General features: G+C 38.3%; 3 protein-coding genes across 3 annotated transcripts; 1 reads left to right on the forward strand and 2 right to left on the reverse strand.

Annotated features, from left to right (window-relative positions):
• The first annotated feature begins 421 nt into the window (after positions 1–421).
• On the forward strand, positions 422–3,386 carry LOC103957057 (probable inactive receptor kinase At5g67200). Its single transcript, XM_009369139.3, is given in 5 exon segments — positions 422–662; positions 665–1,374; positions 1,377–1,793; positions 1,795–1,849; positions 2,535–3,386. Coding segments are annotated over 5 exon segments (1,986 nt in total). The 3' UTR covers positions 3,098–3,386.
• Positions 3,387–4,451: 1,065 nt separating this feature from the next.
• Positions 4,452–14,109, reverse strand: LOC103957067 (kinesin-like protein KIN-4A). The gene is given in 28 exon segments (XM_009369147.3): positions 4,452–4,906; positions 5,019–5,318; positions 5,400–5,420; positions 5,422–5,556; positions 5,763–5,925; positions 6,273–6,494; positions 6,593–6,679; positions 6,779–6,876; positions 7,034–7,065; positions 7,162–7,255; positions 7,354–7,391; positions 7,394–7,424; positions 7,801–7,881; positions 7,989–8,105; positions 8,188–8,301; positions 8,376–8,474; positions 9,090–9,202; positions 9,416–9,506; positions 9,586–9,699; positions 9,785–9,892; positions 10,030–10,121; positions 10,419–10,455; positions 10,693–10,817; positions 10,903–11,090; positions 11,654–11,889; positions 12,120–12,269; positions 12,367–12,513; positions 13,528–14,109. Coding segments are annotated over 27 exon segments (3,063 nt in total). The 5' UTR covers positions 13,645–14,109; the 3' UTR covers positions 4,452–4,906; positions 5,019–5,105.
• An 8,134-nt stretch (positions 14,110–22,243) lies between these two features.
• Positions 22,244–24,339, reverse strand: LOC125473151. Its single transcript, XM_048575560.1, has 3 exons — positions 24,324–24,339; positions 22,636–23,493; positions 22,244–22,525 (listed from the first exon to the last, which is right to left on the reverse strand). The coding sequence occupies exons 1-3, from the start codon at positions 24,337–24,339 to the stop codon at positions 22,494–22,496; spliced, it is 906 nt and encodes a 301-aa protein (XP_048431517.1). The 3' UTR covers positions 22,244–22,493.

Here is a 24,339-nt window from a genome sequence, read left to right on the forward strand (position 1 = left end):
AAACAAATGAAAGTGGTCATCTAACGTAATGTAGAATATCAAACAAATCATCTATAAAAATTAAAAATAATATTTATTTCTAAGTAGAGAGAAATATTATTAAATAATTTCAACGAGAAAGTAGCTAAAATTTCACTTTTTTACGATGAAGCAATAATGTGAATCACGCGCCAAACTAGGGGCAAAGCCTGGAAGATAGTGGAAGCCTAGAGAAGAGTTACCCACTGAGCTCAGCACCAACGGTCCAACACCAACAATTTTTCCCCGTCCCCCACTTTCACGTGACCCCCCTCCCAGCTCCTCTCACTGTCACAGACTCCCACTACCAGACAAACACCCAGCTGCTTCACACTTTAAGCGCAACGAACCCAACAAAACCACCTCACTTCCTCCCTCTACTTTCCATGACCCACCACCCACCATGATTCCCTTCCTCCTCCTCCTCCTCGCCATCGCCGTCCACCCCTCCGCTGCCCTTCCATTCCCACCGCCGCCTCCAAACCTCCTCCTCCCATCCTCCGACGCCGTCGCCCTCCTGTCCTTCAAATCCCAAGCCGACCTCAACAACAAGCTCCTCTACACCCTCAACGAGCGCTTCGACTACTGCCAATGGCAGGGCGTCAAGTGCTCCCAGGGCCGCGTCGTCCGCTTCGTCCTCCAGTCTTCTCCCTCCGTGGCTCCTTCCCTCCCGACACCCTCTCCCGCCTCGACCAGCTCCGCGTCCTCAGCCTCCACAACAACTCCCTCTCCGGCCCCATCCCCGACCTCTCCCCTCTCCAGAACCTCAAGTCCCTCTTCCTCAACCGCAACTCCTTCTCCGGCTCCTTCCCCCCCTCCATCCTCGCCCTCCACCGCCTCACCGTCCTCGATCTCTCCTTCAACGACTTCTTCGGTCCCATTCCTGACAACCTCTCTGGCCTGGACCGGCTCACCTCGCTCCAGCTCCAGTCGAACCGCTTCAACGGCTCCCTCCCGGGTCTGAACCAGTCCTTCCTTTTAATCTTCAACGTCTCCTTGAACAACCTGACCGGCCCGGTTCCCCCTTCCCTGTCCCGGTTCGACGCGTCGTCGTTTCAGCTCAACCCGGGGCTCTGCGGCGAGATTGTGAACCGGGCGTGCAGCTCGCACGCCCCATTCTTCGAATCTCGCAATGCCAGTTCAACCTCTCCGGCGTCGGAGCCGCTGGGGGAGAGCACTGCAGAGTCTCAGGGAGTTGTTCTGTCTCCGCCTTCTCCGAAAAACCACAAGAAAACCGGCGTCATTCTCGGCGTCGCAATCGGGGTTTCTCTCCTCGTCGCCGCCGTCTTATGCCTCTTTGCGGTGGCTCGAAACCATAACAAAACCATCACTTACACAGACACAAAACCGTCGCCAATTACCTCACCAGCCAATCGCATTCACTCTAATCCAAACAATTTCAGAACCATCGAAGCACAGATCCCAGAACAGAGGGAGGTGGTGCAGTTTTCGACAGGGTAAAGACGGTTGAACAAGCAGCTCCTCCTAGAGCGATTCCGAGGAGCGGGAACTTGATTTTTTGCTACGGGGAGGCTCAGCTGTACAGTCTGGAGCAGCTGATGAGAGCCTCGGCGGAGTTGCTCGGTAGGGGTAGCATTGGGACTACGTACAAGGCGGTGCTGGACAACCAGCTGATTGTGACGGTGAAGAGATTGGACGCCGGCAAGACGGCGATTACAAGCGGAGAAGCGTTTGAGGAGCATATGGACGTTATGGGCGGGTTGCGGCATCCGTATCTGGTTCCGGTGAGGGCTTATTTTCAGGCAAAGGGAGAAGCGGCTGGTGATCTATGATTACCAACCCAACGGCAGTCTATTCAATCTCATTCACGGTGAGTGCGGTAAAAAACGCTTGAAACTATTGCATGCTTATGTTTATTAAAATGTCCGTGTCATATTTTTAATATTACTAGCACGAAACGTTACTTTAAAATCTCTACTAAGCCACAACTAAACATTGTAGCATTAATATTAAAGGACACATTTTTAAAACAAATAGGACGTCGACGATACATCCGTGCGTCGCGTCGCATTTGAGAGCGGGCGGGCTGGGGTCTTTGGCATTGTCACGTGTGAGAATATTATGGGTTTGGGTTTAGTGGTGTTGGGTTGTGCGTGAGATGACTGGGTTATCAGTTATGCTTTTCAGTCAAATTTAGGTGCGATCACGTATGTTTTAATACCGACAATCACGGGTTGGCCCCCTTTTGTACCATGATCAATTATTTCATGGTAAAATAATTGAAACGCTTGTATGGATCTAGTTGGATATTATTTCGTCCCTCGGCTACAGAAGAGCTGTAAATTTGGACGTTTTAGTTTTAATATTTTAATTTTAAAATTTGCACATGCAAGAATAGTCGAGTTATCTAAAAAGCCATTTGCGAGTGATTGCCTATGAAAGGGGAGTGATTGAGGGTTTAAGGTGTAGGGTTTATAAACATTAGATCTTGTGTTTTTAGCGAGTTGTTTATAAAAACTGTTGCTAACAATTTGCAATTATGCGTGAACAAATAGGTTCGAAATCAACTAGAGCAAGACCTCTGCATTGGACATCATGCTTGAAGATAGCTGAAGATGTAGCTCAAGGCCTTGCTTATATTCACCAATCGTCGTCCCTAATCCATGGCAATCTCAAGTCCTCCAATGTTCTCCTTGGAGGCGACTTCGAGGCCTGTCTCACGGACTACGGCCTTGCCTTCTTTGCGGACACTTCTGCAAATGAAGATCCTGATTCCGCAGGCTATAAAGCCCCCGAGATTCGCAAGTCCAGTAGGCGAGCCACGTCCAAATCCGATGTCTATGCCTTTGGCATCTTATTGCTTGAGCTCTTGACGGGTAAACATCCGTCCCAACATCCGCTTCTCATGCCCACGGACGTGCCTGATTGGGTCAGAGTAATGAGGGATGACGATGTTGGGGATGACAATCAACTGGGAATGCTCACCGAGGTCGCTTGTATTTGTAGTTTGACGTCCCCGGAACAGAGGCCGGCAATGTGGCAAGTGTTGAAGATGATACAGGAGATTAAAGAGAGTGTGATGACTGATGATAACGCAGACGTCGGATTTTCGAAGTAGTAGAGTCTGGAGACTACAATTTTGGGTTCAAAGAAGTAAATCAAGGGAGGAGGTTGAAACAATTCTAATCAAGGGTATGAGGTTGAAGAACGGATTTATAGGGCAAAGCTTGAGGAATTCTTGTAATTGCATCCACACGAGCGCAATCTGGTAATGGAAGATATATAATGATGATTTTAAGCATTCTTTCTTTCTTGTTTTGCCAGAGTTTTTGGTACAATGATGGCAAGGTGGTGATAAGTTTGGAATATTGTCACCTTGACCTGTTGCATGTGAATTTCTTTCGGAATTGTGTGGTTTTTGGTGCAAGCATGGATGATATATACCCATATTTTTTTTATTTTGATAATCATAAAAAGCAATTTAACGATAAACTGAACACGTGAATTGATTATATCACATAGCGATATTGCAGTATCCCATAATAATTTCATACAAATGATGCTCAATTATGAAAACGTAACAATAAACAGATTTGATTTACCAGCTTGGATGTTGACAACTTGTCAACTTCCAGGCAAATAAACAAAAGAAAGACAAATTGCCAACTGCTTTCTCATATCATCCCCTCTTCACAATGGACTTCCGTGAGATATATATATATATAATATACAATTCCAAACTTTAACTGAATAATATTCACGATTTTTTCTCCATATTCAAAAAATATCTAAATTTTCATCCCAAATTCACTCCATTCACGTGGGTTTCCACGATTGTTGGATTTAACTGGGTTGGATTGCCATTCCTAGTAAAAACTCACATGCAAATAAGACAGGTAAGGTGGCAATATTTCATACCAATCACGTTGTGAGCAAGTTAAAATACACGGCGACACATGATAAGTTTAAGATATTGTCACTTTGACATTCTGGTAGCACTTTTAAGTTTTTTTCGAAAATTGTGTGGGTTTGGTTCAGGCATAAGGATGTTTTATTACCACATATTTCCATTCCAATCTCTGGTTGCAGAACTTTACATGATCATCGTAAAGGCAAGGACCAACTGAACACGTGAATTGGTTATACTACACAATGACGTTACTTGAAACTAATTGAAAAAAGTAAAATGACTAAAACCTATTACCCTAACAATTTGTCGATAAAATGACGGAAAATGATTTTTGCACTATTTGTTTTTGTTTGTTGATTACTTTATTCGATCTAAAGGTCAGAAATAAATATAAAGTGTGCATGTGAACAAAAACAGTGTGTTGAAATCGATTCCCTAAGCAAATGACCCTCTACCACTGTGGTGGAAAAGAGTGTTGCCCAGGCCCTTGCATCACGACATGGGTTTGAACCCCGCTAGCTCCTTAATCTAACATTTAATTTAATAAATCTATTTTTTGAAAAAAAAAAAAAAAAATCAATTCCCTAAAATGAACAAAGTAGGTACAAACTCGTTAAAACACTCCAACGAGAAATATGACATGTCAAAGCCAAAATTCTCCCAAACTAACGTTGTACGACTACATAAACTCACCGGAGTTCGGGGGAGGTGATATATACACGCAAAACACGGCAGCAGAAATTCTACTATGTTCTACTCTTCTGTGTGTAACTAAAGAAACGATGTAACAATGTACGAAGTACAAATCAGCATCAGATGTTAGCATCATAAAACCACCTATTTCTTGCACGAACGTGTCTTCCTTCACCACATAAACAGCAGTCCAATTTTCGCTGTCTTATGCAAGTTTCCTGAGACTGCTGGCATGACGAAGTCGTTTGTGATGCAACCATGTTTTGGCCAAAAGACTGTCAAACCTACGATTCTCGTCCTGCCAATTTACAACACATCTGCATCCTGCACGCAGGCAACAAAAACATGTGTATATTTGATGCATGAATATATCGCGCTTCTCTTTTATACCAAAGTTGGCGGTTGCCTGTATTGGAAACAACAGGGGAATGATTACCTGCAGTTACAGTTGTTTTCACCAAGCCATATTTTGAATCGTATATGGCAGTCAAGATGTGTATACAACATAAAACGAAGCTGATATTCACATCATATCTATCTGAGTTTGTGGGCGAGGCCTCGGCCTAATTATTGTCTCATCGCTATGCTTGATCCATTCTGAGAGTCTCCAAGGCTTCTGCCACTTCCATTTAAACTGTAGTAGCCACTGATGATGACTTCTCTTCCACCTCCAAAGCTTACCGCCATGCCCCACCGTTGCTAGTTTCTTCATAGAGAATTGTCCCATTGGTACCATCTGCACCCAGAATGATGACTATTTTCTTAGTCAAGGAGGAGAATTACGACACTGAAAACAGCATAAAAGAAAAATAATTACCTTTTGTGTCTCGTCCAGGAAATGCCGCCGAATCTTGAACCAACCCATTAACTATTCCAGTTGTGAACTTGAGCTGCTTGGGTGCTGGGAGTGACTTTGGAGACAAAGGACCACTAATATCATCCATTAAGTGCTTTAATGGAGTGCGTGAATTCGCCTGTTGATTCCCATTTAAGTAGTAGTGAGAACAATGAAGAATAATATGGATTTTATAAAAATAAAAAATTCCCATTTAAATCTTGGCAGATCTGCATGTTGGTTTATATAAACTACAGTTTCATAATTGATTATCCAATCAAAGGATAAGACCAAGTAAAAATAAGAAATTTTGACAGCCGCGAGAGGTTTAGCTGGCAGTCTCACCGAAGCTGGTGTACTCAACGCAACAGCAACAGCTTCTTCCATCACTTTTTGTTCCTTCACCAGCTCCATTCTCTGAACCTCACTTTTACGAAGTAGAGTGACAAGCTCATTCAGCTGGTCTTGCATGTCCTTAATTTCCATGTTCTTCTCCCACAACTGGCACCTGTTGACACAGATACATATATTAAAATTTCTTTTAATTACAATTCCTGAACATTCTTCATTATTTTTCTTTGACGTTGCGAAGAGGTAATATTTGCTCGAACAAAATTACACTAAATGAAAAAGAACTGACACTATCAATCAGAGTCATTAATCAAAACCGTGGAACTTAAAAGAAGACACAAGTAAAAGGTTTCGCCAATTATTTTTCACCCATCACCAGAGCATAAGTTAAAGGGAAAGTAAATTTCATGAAATGCATATCCCTAATTTGAACAAAGTAATCCTCACCAAGGCAAGATAGCTTCAACAGTTAATTCATCAGATTCAATGTAATTGTATAATCACCTTGCTTCTGCAGCACCATTAAAAATATGTTGAAGCAAGTTCTTAGCGTCGCCCATTGTACGCAACTGATTCCAACGTCCACGACCGCTTAAGCTCTGCTCCCTTTCTTCTGCCTCTGACAGCTGTGAAGCCATCACCACGAGAGCATTTGAAGACATGCTCAGCATGTTCTCAAGTGAAGCTATTCTTGCCATTCTTGCACCCAGTGACATGGACAGCACTCTGATTGGTTGGGAAAAAGAATGTCAAATGGAGAAGACTATTGTATTGCATATCAATAATGCATGTATATGCATACATGAAAGTTTTAGTAGACATACCTGGAATGTCCGCTCTTTCCTCTTTGAGTACCAGAAAGCTGATCTGCTTGCTTGAATAAGGCCAACTCTTTTTCCAGTGCAGCTCGTCTAAATTATAACTTTCATTAATCCTAGTATAAGGCTATAAGCAAATTCCTTGCAAAATAAATAAAGTTAAAAAATAAAATAAAATACAATAGTACATACAATTTCTTTTGCTTCTCATATTCCAAACGAACTTCATACACTTGCACTATGACTTCCAGCTCATGATCAAGCCACCGTTGTAAAGATCCTTCATTGCCCTAGAGATGCAATTCGTTTTAAAATGGTTTCAATGTAAACTTATAGCAGAGATGATATTAAGGTCATTAATTTCAAGTGTAACGGTCTACTCGAGTAATACAATCCAACCAGCCATCCTAAATATTGAACCATTATAAGTGAAGTGAAGATCTTTACCTGGCTAGTTGGTGTATGTCCATTGGGGTTAACTGAAGATGAAAACACTAGATTAGGAAATGAGGTTATCTGAGTTATTGGGGTCAACTGATAGCTACGTTCAAACAAAAATAAAAAATAAAACTTACCTGAGTTGTCACGTACAGAAGATTTGCGAGTTTCCAACAATTCCTTAAGCCGCTTGGTAGAAGTTGCTGCCTCTTCTGTCTTTCTTTGAAGAACCTGCAAGAATGTTAAAAATGATAGGCTGCATTTGGTATGGGTTTATTATCAACGTGAAAGAGTTCAATTGCCAGTATGTGTCAAATACAAATATATACCATTTTCTGGCGCTGATTCAGAGCTTCAAGTTTATGCGTTCATGCTCATTTTTCCTTCCCTCCTTCTTTAGCTGCTTGAGATAAAATCACAGTTAAACAATCAACACTAAATAGTAATAATAATTATATAGTAGAAAGAATGACAAAATAAGCAATTACATGCACAGCTGAAATAAATGGGATTTACAAAGATACCCAAATGATTACGAGGACTACATACAGCACGCAATTCCCAAAGTTTGAGAGCACTTTGAAACATTTTAAAAAGGTGTAATAAGATACAAAATGATAGGTGAAGTCCATTGGAGACCAAACTGACACAACAGATTTATAAAGTTTCGGATTATTGATAACTCTTCATATTCTTTTTCAGGAATCGACCACACTTAAATTTTGAGGCGCATTAGAGGTGGACCAGATTGCATATTTTAATGGGAGGTAAAGCACCTGTAACAATTCCTTCTCGCGAGAGGCCTTCCATTGTCGAAATTGTTCTGCCTCTTGCTTTATTTTATGCTGCAACTGAACCTGCATATGATGAACAACTGGTTAACAAAGATAAAAAATGCATAAGATATTATACAATTCATAGTTCTGCTTATGGAACTCCCTGATGTACGAAAAATGGAACCAACCTTCTGAGATTTGATATATTGAATTTCAGCTTGCAGCCGCTTTGCTGCTTCATCACTTTTTTGTTTCTCCTTTAAAAGTTGGACCTGGTTTTCTTGTTTTTTCTTCAGATCTAATATCTGTAGTTCACAATGAATACATTCACTTATCAACACAAACACAGGCAAACTGAACGACGTTTTAAATATTTCACAGCATCACCTGTGTTTCAAGAGATTTTAATTTTTGTGCATGCACATCTTGCATTTTTTTCCCTTGTCCGTCCAAGTTAGAAGCAAGGCTCTCAACTTCAGCCAATAAGCCATCCCTCTCTTTCTGTAATTATTTCAACTATCAGATAGAGAATAAGCCATTTCAAAAAATCAAAATTCACATATGTTTCATTTGACCTGCGCAATTCTTTTCTCTTCCTCAATTTCCATGATTTTCTTTCCAAAGTGCTGCTTCAGAACTGCAATGTCAATCCCTCCAAAAAGTCTCATCTCAGACTGCAAAAAGGTGGAAGCTATGATTATGGGGCAGTGACTAGTAGTAAAGTTACCGTTCAATAAAAAATTGATCATTGTCAGTAGATGAAACATGCCAGAAACATTAATGAAGGTTGATTGGAACACTGACTGCCAGCTCCACTATAAGACAATGCCATACAAAAAAATATATCAGATTGAAGAATGCAACCCAAGAGTTCCCCTTTTCTTTTTTGATAATAATTCCTGAGCAATATATTCGTGGTTCTTTTTCTGATATACGGAATATTAGAAAGATTACAATCACAGAAAGGTAGGATTATCTTCAGATTGTAGATCATCAAACAAATAGGAACATAAATATGCTATACTGATTAATGAAAATACCATAAACAAAAATTTATCTGATCATATACCAAATATAGAATATGTTCAATCATCCGAGCAGTTATGAATGGTATGAATGGTTGAGATGCATTGAGATGTACTTGACTATTGTCTATTTCAACTCTCCATGTCTGATAAACATATAAAGATAACATAGATATGCGTATATATTATTCGGATTATGAGTACTTTTATTCAAGTTAAATCCCATGGCTAGTTTACATATGAAACTATAAATGAAAGTAAAACCTCTTTTTGCTCCAAGCGCTTGTTTAACTCATTTAATTCTGTGTCCATTGTATTTTGCAAAAGTTGATGCTCCAACTCTTTTTTTACTTCATCGATTTCCTTACAATCTTCACCTGGAAATTTTGGAATTATGCCCAAAATGTCAAGGACCAAACTTGCAAGTCAAAACAAGAGTTGTGCACCAGAATAAGCATTTTATAAATTCAGCCCAACCAAAGTGACCAGTTAGCATCATTACTCTAAATTCTTACTGAAGAGAAAGCGAAAAAAACTACATCATTTCTTCTAAAAAGGTAAAAAAAACATGAAACAAATGAGTGGTTCACCTGACGTAATTTCCCCAATTTGATAATCAGATGAACCCATACTCTGGAAGCCCCTCTTAAGTCCATCAACTTTTGTGAAACAAACACGGTCCTGAGAAATGGAAAACTATCAAAATGAAGATCACCAGCAATTAAATTGTAAACTCTTGTAAAAAGATTCATTGACATACTTGGCTCTCTGTTTCACCCTGCTGCACAACAGCGCATCTGCTGCGATATCCATTAAGTTCTCTGCAAAGATTGTCATTGGTAACCTCAAGCCAGGCAATCCTTTCCTTAAGAACCTATGCAACCAATTTCAATGTGCGTCCATAAGAAGATGCATAGACAACTACTTTAACTCAATGAAATCTATTTTAAGCAAAATACCAGCACTTCGTCTGATGGAGCTCCACCCCGAGCACATAGCTCTGCCTGTAATAATTTTAGCTGCTCTTGCATCTTTTGCATCTCATTGGATATGACATCTCTATTAACCTGTACCCCAAAACGAAAACATTTCAAGTTGGTCGTAATTCATGGAATATGAAACCAGATATCAACGGTGCTCATTAATTAAAACATTTCGTAAAGGGATTATGGAAAACCATAAGAGAGTCATCTGACAAAATTACAATAGGTTTGTTCTGAATATTGCGAGCACGATTTGCATATTTCAGAGTGTTAAGACTTTCTTCGGCATTGATATCAGCAGGACTGATGCAAGCTGCAAAGAACAGAAAATTACCAAAAGTAAGAAGCATTAAAGGCAACTTCAATCAAAGAGGAATCCAATTCCAGACTAAGTAAATCTTGTTCGAAAGTAAACAAGTGGAAAAATCTAAAGTCTTCAAACAAACAAAAAAAAAAATCCTAATTGGACATTGGAACAGCGGGGAATAATGGAGGATAAAAGTAGTCAATTCAATGAAATAATTGAGCGAGGGAAGTATGAATAAATGTCACTTAAGTATAATGGCGTTCAACCAAAGCACAAATCATAGAGACAAGCTCGTAATGTTACCTATCATAACTGTTTTGCTGTTTCCACCAAGTGAATCCTGCCAAAATGCACAAGTGAACCATATCAGACAGCAACACATAAACCAAGCAAAAACAGAAACATCATCCTCTAATGAAATTATGAATCTATGATTTGAACATTGAAACATTGAAAAGTGTGGAAATGCACATGTTTGATAACATTAAAACATTTCATGCTGGCATCAGCATCTACATTTTAATAGTAATGTTACCATTATACATGATATCAGGCAGATTATTCATGTTTATCTTACCTGCAAGAGTCGAGTGAGTTTACTGTCTCGGTAAGGGACGTGCACCCCCTCTTTCCGCTTTTTCTCATCCCCCAATGCACTGATGACATTACCAAGTGCAAGAAGTCCCTTGTTAATATGTATACCTATTCATAAGTTAATGTTTACAAGTCTCAGTAGTTGATGATTGAAAGGTACAGTACGATTGCATTCATAAACAGTTTTACTGACCTTCTTTTAGACGGAGTCCACCAGAACCTGTCCTCTTAGCTCGCTCTGATCCAGCAAGATCTACCAAATGGAGTTTTGCGCAAAAATACTCTTCACCCATATCCTCATCTGGAGTGTCATTCCCAGGAAAAGCTGAACGGATTTTTTGCATCTGTTCTAATGTTATTGTAAAGATGGCATGCGATCGACTATACAAATGGGAACAATATATCATTAAATTATGAGCAATCACTTAAACTGTAGGTGTAACAAGATTTTCGAGCACTTGGATTAATTACTCACTACACATTTTTGCAAATGAAACATTTAGCTAGAAAAAAATCAAGCAATAATCAAGATGGTACATATATACATTCAACAGGACTATTCTGTCATGCAATAATCAATCTGCTACATATATATATATTCCCAGGCTGCTATCTAGAAAGGAAGTTCTCATTTTCTTGTACAAGTCTTGATCTTTCACAATACTAAAAGTCTTCAAGGTGCTACTAAAAGTTCAAAAGTAATACTGCTTTCTATATGAAATTGTAAAATAAATTTTCAATAAAATCACCATTAATGATACTTAACAATTCAACATCTTCGACCACTATGATAAATAGAACTTAAACAGTACTTCGCAACGCCGATTTAGGAAATATGGATGCCAGAATCCTCAAAAATATATATACATGAAAAAGCTAATCATTTCAGTAATAAAAAGTAAATCTGCATCGCAGAGGGTAGAAATTTGAAATTCAAGGTTTACCTAGATTGGCTGTTCATATTTGTACTCCCCGTTGCTCTGTTTAATGATCCTTGATCCAGGCAAGTGGCCATTTCTTGTAATGAACTAACAGCAACTTCAGTTAATCCTGCTAAGGTTATGGCTCCATTTGATGTTTCACGAATTTGTATGGGATGCCTTCCAGAAGCATTAACTTTTGCAGCATGTCCATTTGTAGATACAGAATCCAACAAGTCCCTCACTTCTTCCTTCAGAATCTGCAAATTTAAACGCTATATTAATCCTCGTAGTATGGAAATAAAAATTGGCAAGAGATTGGTCTATGAAAACAACATAGATAGCTTGCCATTAAAGAAAAACTTGCCAATAATCTCACTGTTTTGAGTTGGATAGGACCACTCTCCAAACAACGAAAAGTTTCTGGAACCACATGACTGAGGGCCTTTTCTATGACAAAGTAGGAATATGAACAACAAAAGGAATATACCTCTATATAGGAAACTTGCACTTGGAATTCGGTTTGATGCTTCAATATTTCAATCTTGTTGAACAATGTAGTCATAACTTGAGGAATCAACCCTGTCTGGCAACCATCTCCAGAGCCAGTTCCCATGGTATACGTCTTTCCGGATCCTGTCTGCAGCATATGTATAATTCGGCTGTTAAAATAACAGCAGACCATGTGCAAGATCTTATTCAACCGCAAGGCCCATTTTTCACAGGATAGACATTACCTGACCGTAAGCAAGTACCGTAGCATTGTATCCTTGGAATAAACCATGAATAAGTGGAGAAATGCAGTCTTCAAACATGGCAGATGATGGAGCTCCACTGCTCCCATAGACATGATCAAATGTAAAAGAATGTGGGCCAATTTTTATCTGCACCATGGTCAACAAAGATCATACTTTCAGCAACTACGACAACAAGCTAAAAGTTGCAAACACAAAATAGTACCATAATATTGAAAAGCCACTAAATTCACACAAGTGTGCCAAATGGTTTCTGTTTTACTTACCATGAGCATAACTTTCGCTGGGCTTTAGCAAAATGAGATACAGGGAACATTTTAAATCATACCCGTACCCCCAAACTACTATATAGTCTATAGACTATATTATCATGGTGATATTTCTTGAGTTTTATCTGTTGTGGGAACCTACGTGTTAAAGTAGGTCTCATGTTAAGTGAGTATGCAAAGAGTCTCGGGCCAACCCAACCAGGCAAAAAAAGGACTTTGTCTGGTTTAAAGCTGGTTTACAATTGTCCTTCGTGTTAATTGTATGAAGGCAATTTGATAGTACTTTGTTTTAATGGTATGAAGGCAATGAGATATGTATGTGTGTGTGTGAGAAAGAGGAATGGGTTTGATTTTGCGTTGGTAATAATTCATGTCTGCTTGTTGAACCCTAATCAGAAGGTTATTAAATCAGCATTGCCAAGAAGGAAACTTTTCAACTTCTATTGTTTTGCCTAACCGGAAACATAGGGAACGACGGCTCAATTAACAGACTAGACTATGATATAGCACTGGAAAAATGAGAATCTAGCACTCACTGTTTAAGATTCATATGACACACTACTGCAATAAATTTCATGTAGTGAAAAACCAAAATAATTAGTTCCAATGAACCAACCAGTAATTTCACAGGACCCTAAAGACAAGTACAAGCAATGCTCATAACAGATGAAGGGGAATCAACCCCAAAACTCCATTGATCAAACCGCGACGCAATCTCGAAACACCAGTAATTCATTTGATAATGCTCAAAAACTAAACCTCACATTAATCTTTAACTTGACAGACAAAACCCACCTATCCAAATTTAGCTACACCAAAAATTCCAATCTCAAAAAACAACCCAGTTCCTCAATGGAAACAAAACTCAGAGTACCTGAGGCTTTCCGTGTGTAACAGCAACACACTCCTTGCAACCTTGAAGGCGTTCATCGCCGATAAGCGGTCTAATGTGCAGAGCCACCTTTACACTGCAATTCTCTGATGCTTCCATTGAATGAAATTGAAAGGGAGAAAAAAAGGAAGGAAAAAAAAAGATGCAAATAGATATGGGTTACTGAAGAAAGTGGTAATATTGTTAGAAACTTGATCTCATTATCTGATTAGTTGGAGTTAGGATGAAGAAAATGATACAACAACAATTGGGTTTTCAACAAACAGATACATATATATATATATAGAGAGAGAGAGAGAGAGAGAGAGAGAGAGAGAGAGAGAGAGAGTTGGTGGGTGGAGAATGGGGAGTTTGGGGGGGAGGGCGGGAGCGGTTTGAAAAGAACTGCAGAGGGACTTTTGGTATCAAATCAAACCAGTGGGTCCTTTCTTCTTCAATGGCGGTGTTGGTGAAGTTGAAGACTTTTGTTGCTGCTTTAAGTTCCCAAATTGCCCTCCAGCGCCGCCGGCTCCTCCTCCTCCTCCTCCTCCTAGTACGAGTGACCACTGTCTCAGTGAGCTGTCAGCTGTGTTCCCACTTGGATACATAAATATAAAAGAAAGGTGGGCAACCACCAGTCTCGAACCGTACACTTGTTGGAGGTAATTTTCCCAACCGTCGACTTCGGCGTATATTTAGTTTATTGGAAAACAACAAAATAAAAAAATAAAAAACTACAACTATAAAGGCCTCGAAGAATGAAAAGAAATGTGGCTCGTCTCTCCCAATGTGTTCTGAGTTCTGACTCAGAAATTTAACAGTTCATTGTGTTTAATAACGGTATTAATATTAATTTTCATTTTTCTTCTGGTTTCGTATGCTTATTTTATCCTTATTTACGTATTAATAATTATTTTTAATTTTGTATTGAATAAATAATAATAAAAATAAAAATATCGTAGTTTAGTGTTATTTTTTTTTATTGATAAGTAAGAAATCATAGATTTAATTATTATCAAAAATGAATTTGAATCACATTATTATTAATTTATTGTGAAGTTTGTCATTAATTATTAATTACAGATATAATTGGAATCTTGTGATATTCTTATATAATCTTTCTTTTTCTTATGGACGTAAATCCCCTTCGGATCCAAAAGAAAAAACTATTCCATCTAATCCTTTTTTCTAGAACTCGCATTCCTCGTTTGAAATGATCGATATATCTATCTAGTACTTGCAAAACATAGAAAATGAGAAATTATCTTGACAAAATAATAATAATTATTATCACCACGTATCCAGCAAATATAAACAAATACACCTCTAATCATATGCTTTTTTTTTCTTCTTCGTAAAGCTCTAATCTTATGTTTAGAGAACTACAAAACCCATGCTCGAACTCTTTTTCATTTTTTAACCAAAAGAAAAACTAATGTCTTTTATTTTTATACTAAAATGTCTCAATCATATGATGACACTGCCATAAGAATCTCTTATTCCTAAAAAATTTATGATGTTCCATTGATACCGTATATTTTAGACTTTTAACCGTAAATTTTCTTTTTTTTAATAAATGATAATATTTACACTAAAGATTTTAAAAGGTGAGAGAATGGGTTAAATCTCATAATGGACTAGCAATAATGTGGTTCAAATTCGCCTTTGACAATAAACGAACTTAAGATATCTCACTTAACAATGAAGAGAAATATCACTAAACAGTAGTACTAAATGACTGTTTTTCGTATTTTTAAACAAAGATTTAACAGTCAAAAGAAACTGGAGTATCACATACTCCGAAACACCAGAAAAATAAAATCCCCCTATTTATTTGTATAATACATGGATTGGATTTGACTGCCTTAAAATACAAGTGAAGCCTTAAACAAGCTCACCAAGGATTGTTATGATTCAGGTATTCAGGTTTGTCCAACATCTCCTTTGTCCCCAAGAAATGAAGAATGCCCAGAACAAAAAAAACAAAAAAAAAAAAAAAAAAAAAAAGATTAAGGACAAAGATATCAACCTCAGAGAACTTGAAGCTTTCTTTGTCTATACCTAAACCTAATTACCCCTTCAATCTCTATATCCATTGGATTCTCCCAACTCTTGCAAAGTAGAGGCCCCAGCAGCAAATGATATCAAATTGTCCCTCTGGATTTGGATGTGGACTGGTTCGTTTTTTAATACCTTGATGTTATCATAATCTTTCTTGGGTGATATGGAATGCACCGACAAGAGTCTTACTACCAACCTTAAGTGGTCCAAAAATAGGAGTAGGGTTCACTCTCTCCAAATCTTCCTCCTCTTCAGTCTCCTCCTATTTGAATGATCTCGGTTTAGTCACGTTAATATCTTGTATTAACTTGTTTATTGAGAGAGAGAGGAAAAAAAAAAAGGAAAATGAGAGAGAAGGGGAGGAGAGGGAGTGGATTTGGAGAGAACTTAAGAGATTAGACTTTAACTAGAAAACACACAACGGGTGGAATAACCTCAATTGTAAGCCACTTCCTTTTGGGTTTCGTAATAAGGTGACAAGTCATACTCAATGAGGGTCTAGATCGAAAGGGACTTGCTTTGTTAAAAAACGATGGTAATTTGTGCAAAATTCATTCTCTAAGACTGCTTATTGGAGAATGCTTTTGACCAAAGTGATAATAAATGGGTAGTGATTTTCACTTACGTTTTCTCCTTCTATATACACTTTCTGTTTATTTGTCCTTTGATTTTTCGTCGATTTATTCAATCTAGGGGTTAATAAAAACAAAAGGATGAGTGCATAGAGAAAAGAAGATTGCGAAATTACTTCCCAAGGGACTTCAGTATATTAGTGGTGTGTCTTGATTCAAGTACAAAACAACATATTTGAAAGATGTGGAAGCACGTATAATTGTTGGGCTTGACACACAAGTAGTTTGCTTTGATAACTGATACCGTGCGTGGGTACATGCTCAGGACTCTGCATGGCCACGTCAAACTAATCTCAGATTTTATCTCGTATGTATTCGAATGGATGACTGGGAAGAGAGGATTAATAATTTACAACATATGGGAGAGAAAAATTGCAATGGATGATGCATACGATGATGGTAGAGAGGCGTTTTCTATGGATGGAAGGAAGGTGATGGGAAGATGGTTTCTAAGCTGCTCATTCACGTAAGAACACATATAAGTCAGTCGTTGAAATCAAAGGGGAATATTTTACGTAATGCTAGGTAGACCAAATTTTATAATCCGATGATATGGTTGTTGAGGATTGAATTATTATTTAAGTGTTGATTAACGTGTTGAGATATATAATAGCTGGATCTGATACTATGTTAACTTTTCAGGCCCAGCATGATCCACCACCAATATCACTATATTGTCATAACTTAATCACCTATTACTAGTTATTGAGTTTTATCACAAAAGATTTTGGTGATATTAAAAGTAAAAACTCATATATATATTTATGTACATTATTTGTCATATGACCGATTTGGGATATGCTATCCAACATATATATTTTGAATGTCTTGCCCGTTAGCCTCCAAACCTCAAACGAACAATTGTATCAATATCATCTTCTGTTTAATTGTAAGTTTAGCCTCAAACCAATAAAAAGGATCAGAAGGACTTCATGTACGTTGGACGACCCTACCTTTCTATGACTTTTATTTGCAGAAAACTTGGAGCTAGCTAGAACTCTTTATTCCAGTTCTTTTTTCCCTTTCGTTCTTTGTGCTTTCTTCACTGGGCCTTTCCATTCGATGTTCCAGCCTATTACCTTTTGAACATGCCCCATGCAAACTTTGTGCTTTCTAAAGTGATTCTTCCCCACAACCACAAACTACCAAAACTTTAGCTTAAACCAATTATATCAGCAATAATCTATACCTTATTAGCTTCCCTTTGGATGCGATTCCTTCGTAATATTAGTTGGTTAATTGCGTTTGGATGACATGGTGTTGCAAATTCATTCAAATACAACATGTGTATGCGTACGGGTAATGTCTGGGAGATTAACTATTTAGACTAAATTTGTAACTGTATGACGTGATTGTTGATGATTGAATTATTACTTAAATGTTGATTAACATGCTTATTTTCTATTGATGACATATCACATGGCTTGTAAATTTGGTCTAAGAAATTGGTTATCTAGCATTACTTGTACGCATACTAAGTTCTAGGGTTTGCCACTCTATTGAGTGGGGTTAATAGTATATTGAGTCTAGGTTTCACATTCTTTGAATAAGAATTGTGAGAATGTGAGGACAAAGCGCCATATTAGTGAGAGACTAATCCATGCAAGGTCTCACAGTCATCCATCTTATCAATCTTCTCCTTTTTTAAGGAGTCTTTCTGTATTTTCTTCTCCATGTTGCTTTATTAATGGAATTCCTATTGACCAAAAAAAAAGATTGAAATTCCCCATATTCCATCCTTTTTGGTTATCCCTCCCTACTTACTCTTATCTTTGAGTCTTTGGGTGTCTCTGTTTTACCCAGCTTGAACCTTATTATATCTCCCACAAATTAGAGAGTCGGTCTAGCCTTGTGTGTGTAACGGTTATAGTCCTCACCATAAAGGTTATATGTATCTCCCACAAGTTATTGATGAATTTTTTCGCTACTTTTAGATATCTCTATGAAACAAAAATCATAAGTATGTGATCACCTTAAAACATTTGTGGCTATAGTTCGCAATATGTCTCGAGTTACCATTCGGGTCCTCCAAAGTGATAATGTTACGGAGTATGTCAACTAATCTTTCTCCACCTTTTGTCATGATTGGGTATTTAACAACGCAATTCTAGCCCTGATACTCCCCAACAAAATGGGCATATCGAAATCAAACATCGTCATATTGCCACTTAAGTGGGAATTACTGTAAGCAGTAATATAAAGAATCAAACTGCAACTGCCTAGCAAACCAACACGACACTAGGATTACCATAAATATATACGCATCAGCAACTGAAAGACCATCCCGTGCAGTGCAAGAAACCAACTTACCTGGAGGTATCGCCATTCTGAGATCAACAGATGAAGTCTTCTACTTCCAACACTCGTTAATGTTCCTCTCTAAGTGAATAGGGTTTTAGATCTTTTTGGAAGCCTTAGTGTGGAAGCAGGGACTTCAACTATTTATACAGTCATTCATCGATAGAGATCTACTCAGTCCAGCCTATTAACAGAAGGAGTGTTGATCTCTATCTCTAAGAGTTTTAGTCCCATCATGACTTGATATACTAGTGTATATCAGATAAGGATCGAAACTAGGACAGCTGCAATACATGTAACTCCATGACTCTTATCGCATTAGGGCTCTCAAACTTCCTGTGTTTCACATAACCAGTATAACCTGTTATGCGCCACACAAGTAGTTCAGTTGTGATCTCATTGTCATTCAAACAAGGTTTTACATTCTCCCACTTGAATGTCAATGATATGCCTCAACACAATAAGAATCACGATGATCATTGAGTTCACAAACAAAATCTGCAACTGATCCTACTCAGTGACTTGTCATTTTTAAGAAAAATATAGGACCACAGAAAACAAAGCACGCATTGCTTGCACTTTGCACTCTGTGATCACATACATATTTATCATGAAAACACTATGCCACCTTTACGAGTCATGATGTTGAGAACTGATAATTTGTACCGTCAGATATCAGTTCCACATAACAAACTGAAATGATTCCAGTACCAAAGTAGTTTGTCAAAGCATAATCAGCTATTCAAACAAATCAAGAATAATTAACAACTGTCACAATAACAATAAAGATAACAGCAATAAGACCTACGTAGTTCATGGAGTGCTTACTCCCACTCATTAACAGAATCAAAGAGTTCTTTCACTCCCATGTTGAAAACATGTTTCTTGAATACTCCCACTGGTAAAGCCTTTGTCATCGGGTCAGCTACCATTAAGCTTGTGTGGATGTACTCAATTTCGACAGTCTCCTTCTTCACTTCATCTCTTACTTTTAAGTACTTAATATCCATCAATCTACTAGCATATGACCTTTTGTTATTCTTTGAAAAGAAAACTGCAGCTTTGTTGTCACAATACAACTTGAGGGGCCTGTCAACATTGTCAACGATTTCCAATCCTCTCACCATGTTTTTGAGCCAAACAGCTTGTTGAGTTGCTGCATAGCACCCTATGAACTCAGCTTCCATGGTTGAAGATGCAATACTCTTTTGTTTTGCACTTTTCCACGATACTGCACCATTAGCCAACAGAAAAATGTAACCATTTGTCGATTTTCTGTCGTCCACACATCCTGCCAAGTCTGAATCTGTGAATCCCACCAACTCCAGCTTGTCCACATAACTGTAAGTTAACATGAAATCTCTTGTTCTTTTAAGATACCTCAGTACCTTTTTCGCTGCAACCCAATGTGCTGTACCAGGATTTGATTGAAACCTTCCTAGTACACTTACTGCAAAAGCCAGGTCCGGTCTTGTGCATACTTGGGCATACATAAGACTCCCTACAAGAGATGCATAGGGCTTATCCTTCATTCCCTCATTCTCTAATTCATTTTTGGGACATTGATCACTGCTCAGTTTGTCTCCTTTGCCAATAGGCAATTCACCATTCGAACACTTGTCCATATTGAATCTTTTAGTGACTCTGTCGATGTACTGCCTTTGGGAGAGACCAAGAGACTTCTTAGCACGATCTCTAACAATTTCTATTCCCAAAACGAATCGAGCTTCCCCCAAGTCCTTCATGTCAAAGTTTTGAATGAGCATACTCTTAGTTGTCTGTAGTAGAGACATATCGGAGCTAGCTAATAATATATCGTCCACATACAACACTAAGAATATAACCTTTGACCCAAGAACTTTCAGATAAATACACTCATCCATTTTGTTTTCTTGAAACCCTGAAGCTGCCATTACCTGATCAAATTTCTTATTCCATTGCCTCGAGGCTTGTTTTAAGCCGTATATAGACTTATTCAACTTACAAACCATCGTTTCTTTCCCCCTTTCAACAAATCCAGGTGCTTGTTGCATGTATATATCTTCTTCAAGGTCTCCATTCAGAAATGCCGTCTTGACATCCATTTGGTGAAGCTCTAAATCAAAGTGTGCCGTGATAGCTAGGATTATTCTCATGGAATCTTTGGTTGAGACGGGGGAAAACGTTTCATTGTAGTCAATTCCTTCCCTTTGTGTGAAGCCCTTCGCTACTAGCCTTGCTTTGTGTTTGTCAATGTTGCCTTGTGAGTCACGTTTTGTCTTGAACACCCACCTGCAACCAATGATTTTTGTTGTTCCAGTTGGCTGTGGAACTAGACTCCACACATTGTTTTTCTCCATAGATTCCAGTTCTTCATGCATGGCTTGTTTCCATAACGTTGATCGTGCACTTGATATTGCTTGATTGTAGGACAAGGGATCATCTTCATCACCTATAGTGTGTTCTGCCTCATTTAGGTATACGAAATCAGGCAATAATACTGCTTTACGTACTCGCTGTGATTTGCGAATATTCGATTCCAACCTTGTAGTGACTGGTGCATGTACTTCACTTTCTTGGACATTTGCACAGGCCATGTGTCCCTCATTTGCTGTCTCATCTTCATAGGACATATGTAAGCTGCTATGAAGAAGGCGTGGCTGCATGGGAATACTGAGAGTGGATGCGTGCTGATCAGGCAACTCACTGTCAAGTGGGATTTCTTCAAAATCTGGGGATAGAGCTGCTGAGTTGCTGAAATCAGTCTCATCCTCATCTTCAAGAAATCGTGCATTATGTGTTTCCATGACCCTCGAGTGACTGTTAGGGCAATAGAATTTATACCCTTTAGACTTCTCAGAATATCCAATGAATTGGCAACTGATGGTTCTTGGATCAAGTTTCTTCTCTGTTGGATTATAAAATCTGGCCTCGGCATTGCAACCCCATACATGAAAGTGGTTAAAACTCGGTTTCCTTCCAGTCCAAGCTTCGAATGGAATCTTGTCCACTGACTTGCTTGGTACCCGATTCAATATATAGTTTGCAGTTTTCAGTGCTTCTCCCCAGAGAAACATTGGAAGCTTTGAATGTGCAAACATGGATCTGATCATGTCCTTTAGGGTTCGATTTCTTCGTTCAGCAACTCCATTTTGATGCGGAGTCCCAGGTGTAGTGTACTGAGCCACGATGCCATTTTGTTCAAGATAAGTTGCAAAAGGTCCTTTGTGTTGTCCTGCCTCAGTGAACCTGCCAAAATACTCACCACCTCTATCGGATCTTACAATCTTAATGTGTTTGTCCAGTTGTTTTTCAACTTCCAAATGAAAAGTTTTAAAACATTGCAAGGCTTCAGATTTTTCAGAAATAAGGAAAATATATGCAAAACGTGAAAAATCATCAATGAAGGTTATGAAATATGATTTTCCACAGATGGTTTTAATTGGGAAAGGTCCACAAATGTCAGTGTGTATGATTTCTAATAGACATTGGCTACGGTTTGACCCTATTTTCCTAGTATTAGTGAGCTTTCCCTTAAAACAGTTAACACACTCTTTAAAGTTGCTGAAATCAAGTTGTGGCAACAAGTCTTGTTTTGTAAGTGTGATGATCCTTTCCTTAGAGATGTGCCCCAACCTTTTGTGCCAAAGCATTGAGGTTTTTGCATGAGAGAGCACTTGTTTAGAACCAACACTTTGAACATTAAAACATTCAATCTCATAAGTACAATTCATTTGCCACATATCAACTTTGAGATTAGCTTCACCAAGCAATTTATTCGAGTCATTTGAATGGAAAAACTTTACACTTTGACTGTCACCCACAAATGTAAAGCCGGACTTAACTAACTTAGATGCAGAAATTAAATTCCTTCGCATGGAAGGTACATAAAGTACTGGACTTAATTCTAAAATAAAGCTAGAGGAAAGAACTAATTTGACACTTCCTATGGATTCGACAGCAACTTTGCTCCCATTCCCCACATAGACATTGTAGACTTCATTGTTTATCACCCTTGTTTTTGAGAAGCCCTGCAAGGAATTGGTTATGTGAATAGAACAGCCCGTGTCAAACCACCAACTATTAGGAGGAATATAAACTAGATTGGACTCAACACACACAAAAACATTTATTTCATTACCTTTCTTAACAAGCCAATTCTTGAAGCCATTGCAATTCTTTCTTAAGTGACCTGTTTCTTTGCAAAAATAACACTCCTTTTCTTTCTCAGTTTCGACATTAGCAGTTTTAATTTTATAAGATCCTTTAGAGATGATGTTAGCATTTTTAAATGAAGAAGAAATTTCTTTCTTCTTCTTCTTACCAGCAGCCACGGTTGAACCTTGAGCGAAGTCCCTTTTGCGTTTTTCTCCTTGTACAAAATTCACATCAACTGATTTGTCACTCCTGAGCCGATCTTCTTCTTGTGCACACATAGTGATCAGTTCATCAATGCCCCATTTAACCTTCTGAGTGTTATATGAAACTTTGAGCTGCCCATATTTTGAAGGCAGGGAGTTCAAAGCCATATGAACTAGGAACTGATCAGTCATGGGTACTTCAAGGTCTTTCAACTTTTGAGCAAGATCAACCATCTTCAGAATGTGTTCCCTGACACTTCCCTCACCATCAAATTTCATTGAAGTAATTTGAGTTAGAAAAGTCCCAGTTTCTGCCTTGTCAGACTCTTTAAACTTTTCCCCAACTGCAGCCAAGAAGTCTTTTGCATTATTTTGTTTTGGAACACCTCCCTTAACTGATGGAGCCATTGCTTTCCTCATAATCATCAGTGACATCCGATTTGTTCTCTCCCACTTCTCAACCTTTGCTTTATGATCTGCCGTGCTCTCTGCAGTGATAGCTGCAGGTTTTTCCTCTCTTAATGCCAAATCGAGATCCATAAGCCCAAGGACCATTTCAACATCCTCTTTCCACTTCTTGTAGTTAGAACCGGTCAAGGTCTCAATATTGTTGAAATTGAGGGATGTCATGTGAGGAGCTGGAAAAACCAAACATTAATTTTAACAGTTGTTAGTCATCTAAGTGTTAATAAACAGATGGAAAATGATACTTAATCTTTTCCTGACACATAATCGTATAAGCACAGCATCATCTTTGGACAGAAGCCATTCATACTAGATTTGCATAGCCAAAATATTGAATACAAGGGCAGTTTACACAACTTCAACACTTTTGAGCAGATGAAGAATGTAATCTTGTCAATTCAATACTTCACTATACATTGATTCATTTGTTTAACTTGAATAAATAAACACTTTTGAGCAGATTATCATTCACTTAATACAGATGAATCACATGTTTGACTCTTTAGACAACAAGCCAAAATCAACAAACTAAACACTTTTGAGCAGATTAGATGTTGAGATCCTTGTTTACGATTCAAATCTTATTTGTCCGTTTGGTTTTGATAAATAGAATGTGAATCCAAAAGTTCTTCTTGGTTGAGTATTCCAGTATCGTAACTATTTTTAGATGATCTTCTCTGCACATGATAGCAAACACAACTGGAGGTATCCACAGCAATAGTTGATTACATATAGTGACCATGCAAACAATTGTCAGTATGCAGCGGAAGCATTTAATGACACAGGATCAAAACATATTTGCATGTATTTATATCGAGAGTTAACCATATATTGATTAAGGAACCCTAGCCATGTTGGGTTGGCTCTGATACCACATGTAAGCAGTAATATAAAGAATCAAACTGCAACTGCCTAGCAAACCAACACGACACTAGGATTACCATAAATATATACGCATCAGCAACTGAAAGACCATCCCGTGCAGTGCAAGAAACCAACTTACCTGGAGGTATCGCCAT

This window comes from the organism of the source record quoted next, unplaced genomic scaffold (assembly GCF_019419815.1).
Source record: "Pyrus x bretschneideri cultivar Hongxiangsu unplaced genomic scaffold, Pyrus_bretschneideri_v1 Contig8, whole genome shotgun sequence".
NCBI classification, from domain to species: Eukaryota; Viridiplantae; Streptophyta; class Magnoliopsida; order Rosales; family Rosaceae; genus Pyrus; species Pyrus x bretschneideri.

Coding starts and splice junctions, on each gene's coding strand:
- LOC125473151 (XM_048575560.1), bottom strand. Junction 22,526..22,635: donor GAATTGGCTTGTTAAGAAAG/GTAATGAAATAA, acceptor AATTCCTTGCAG/GGCTTCTCAAAAACAAGGGT.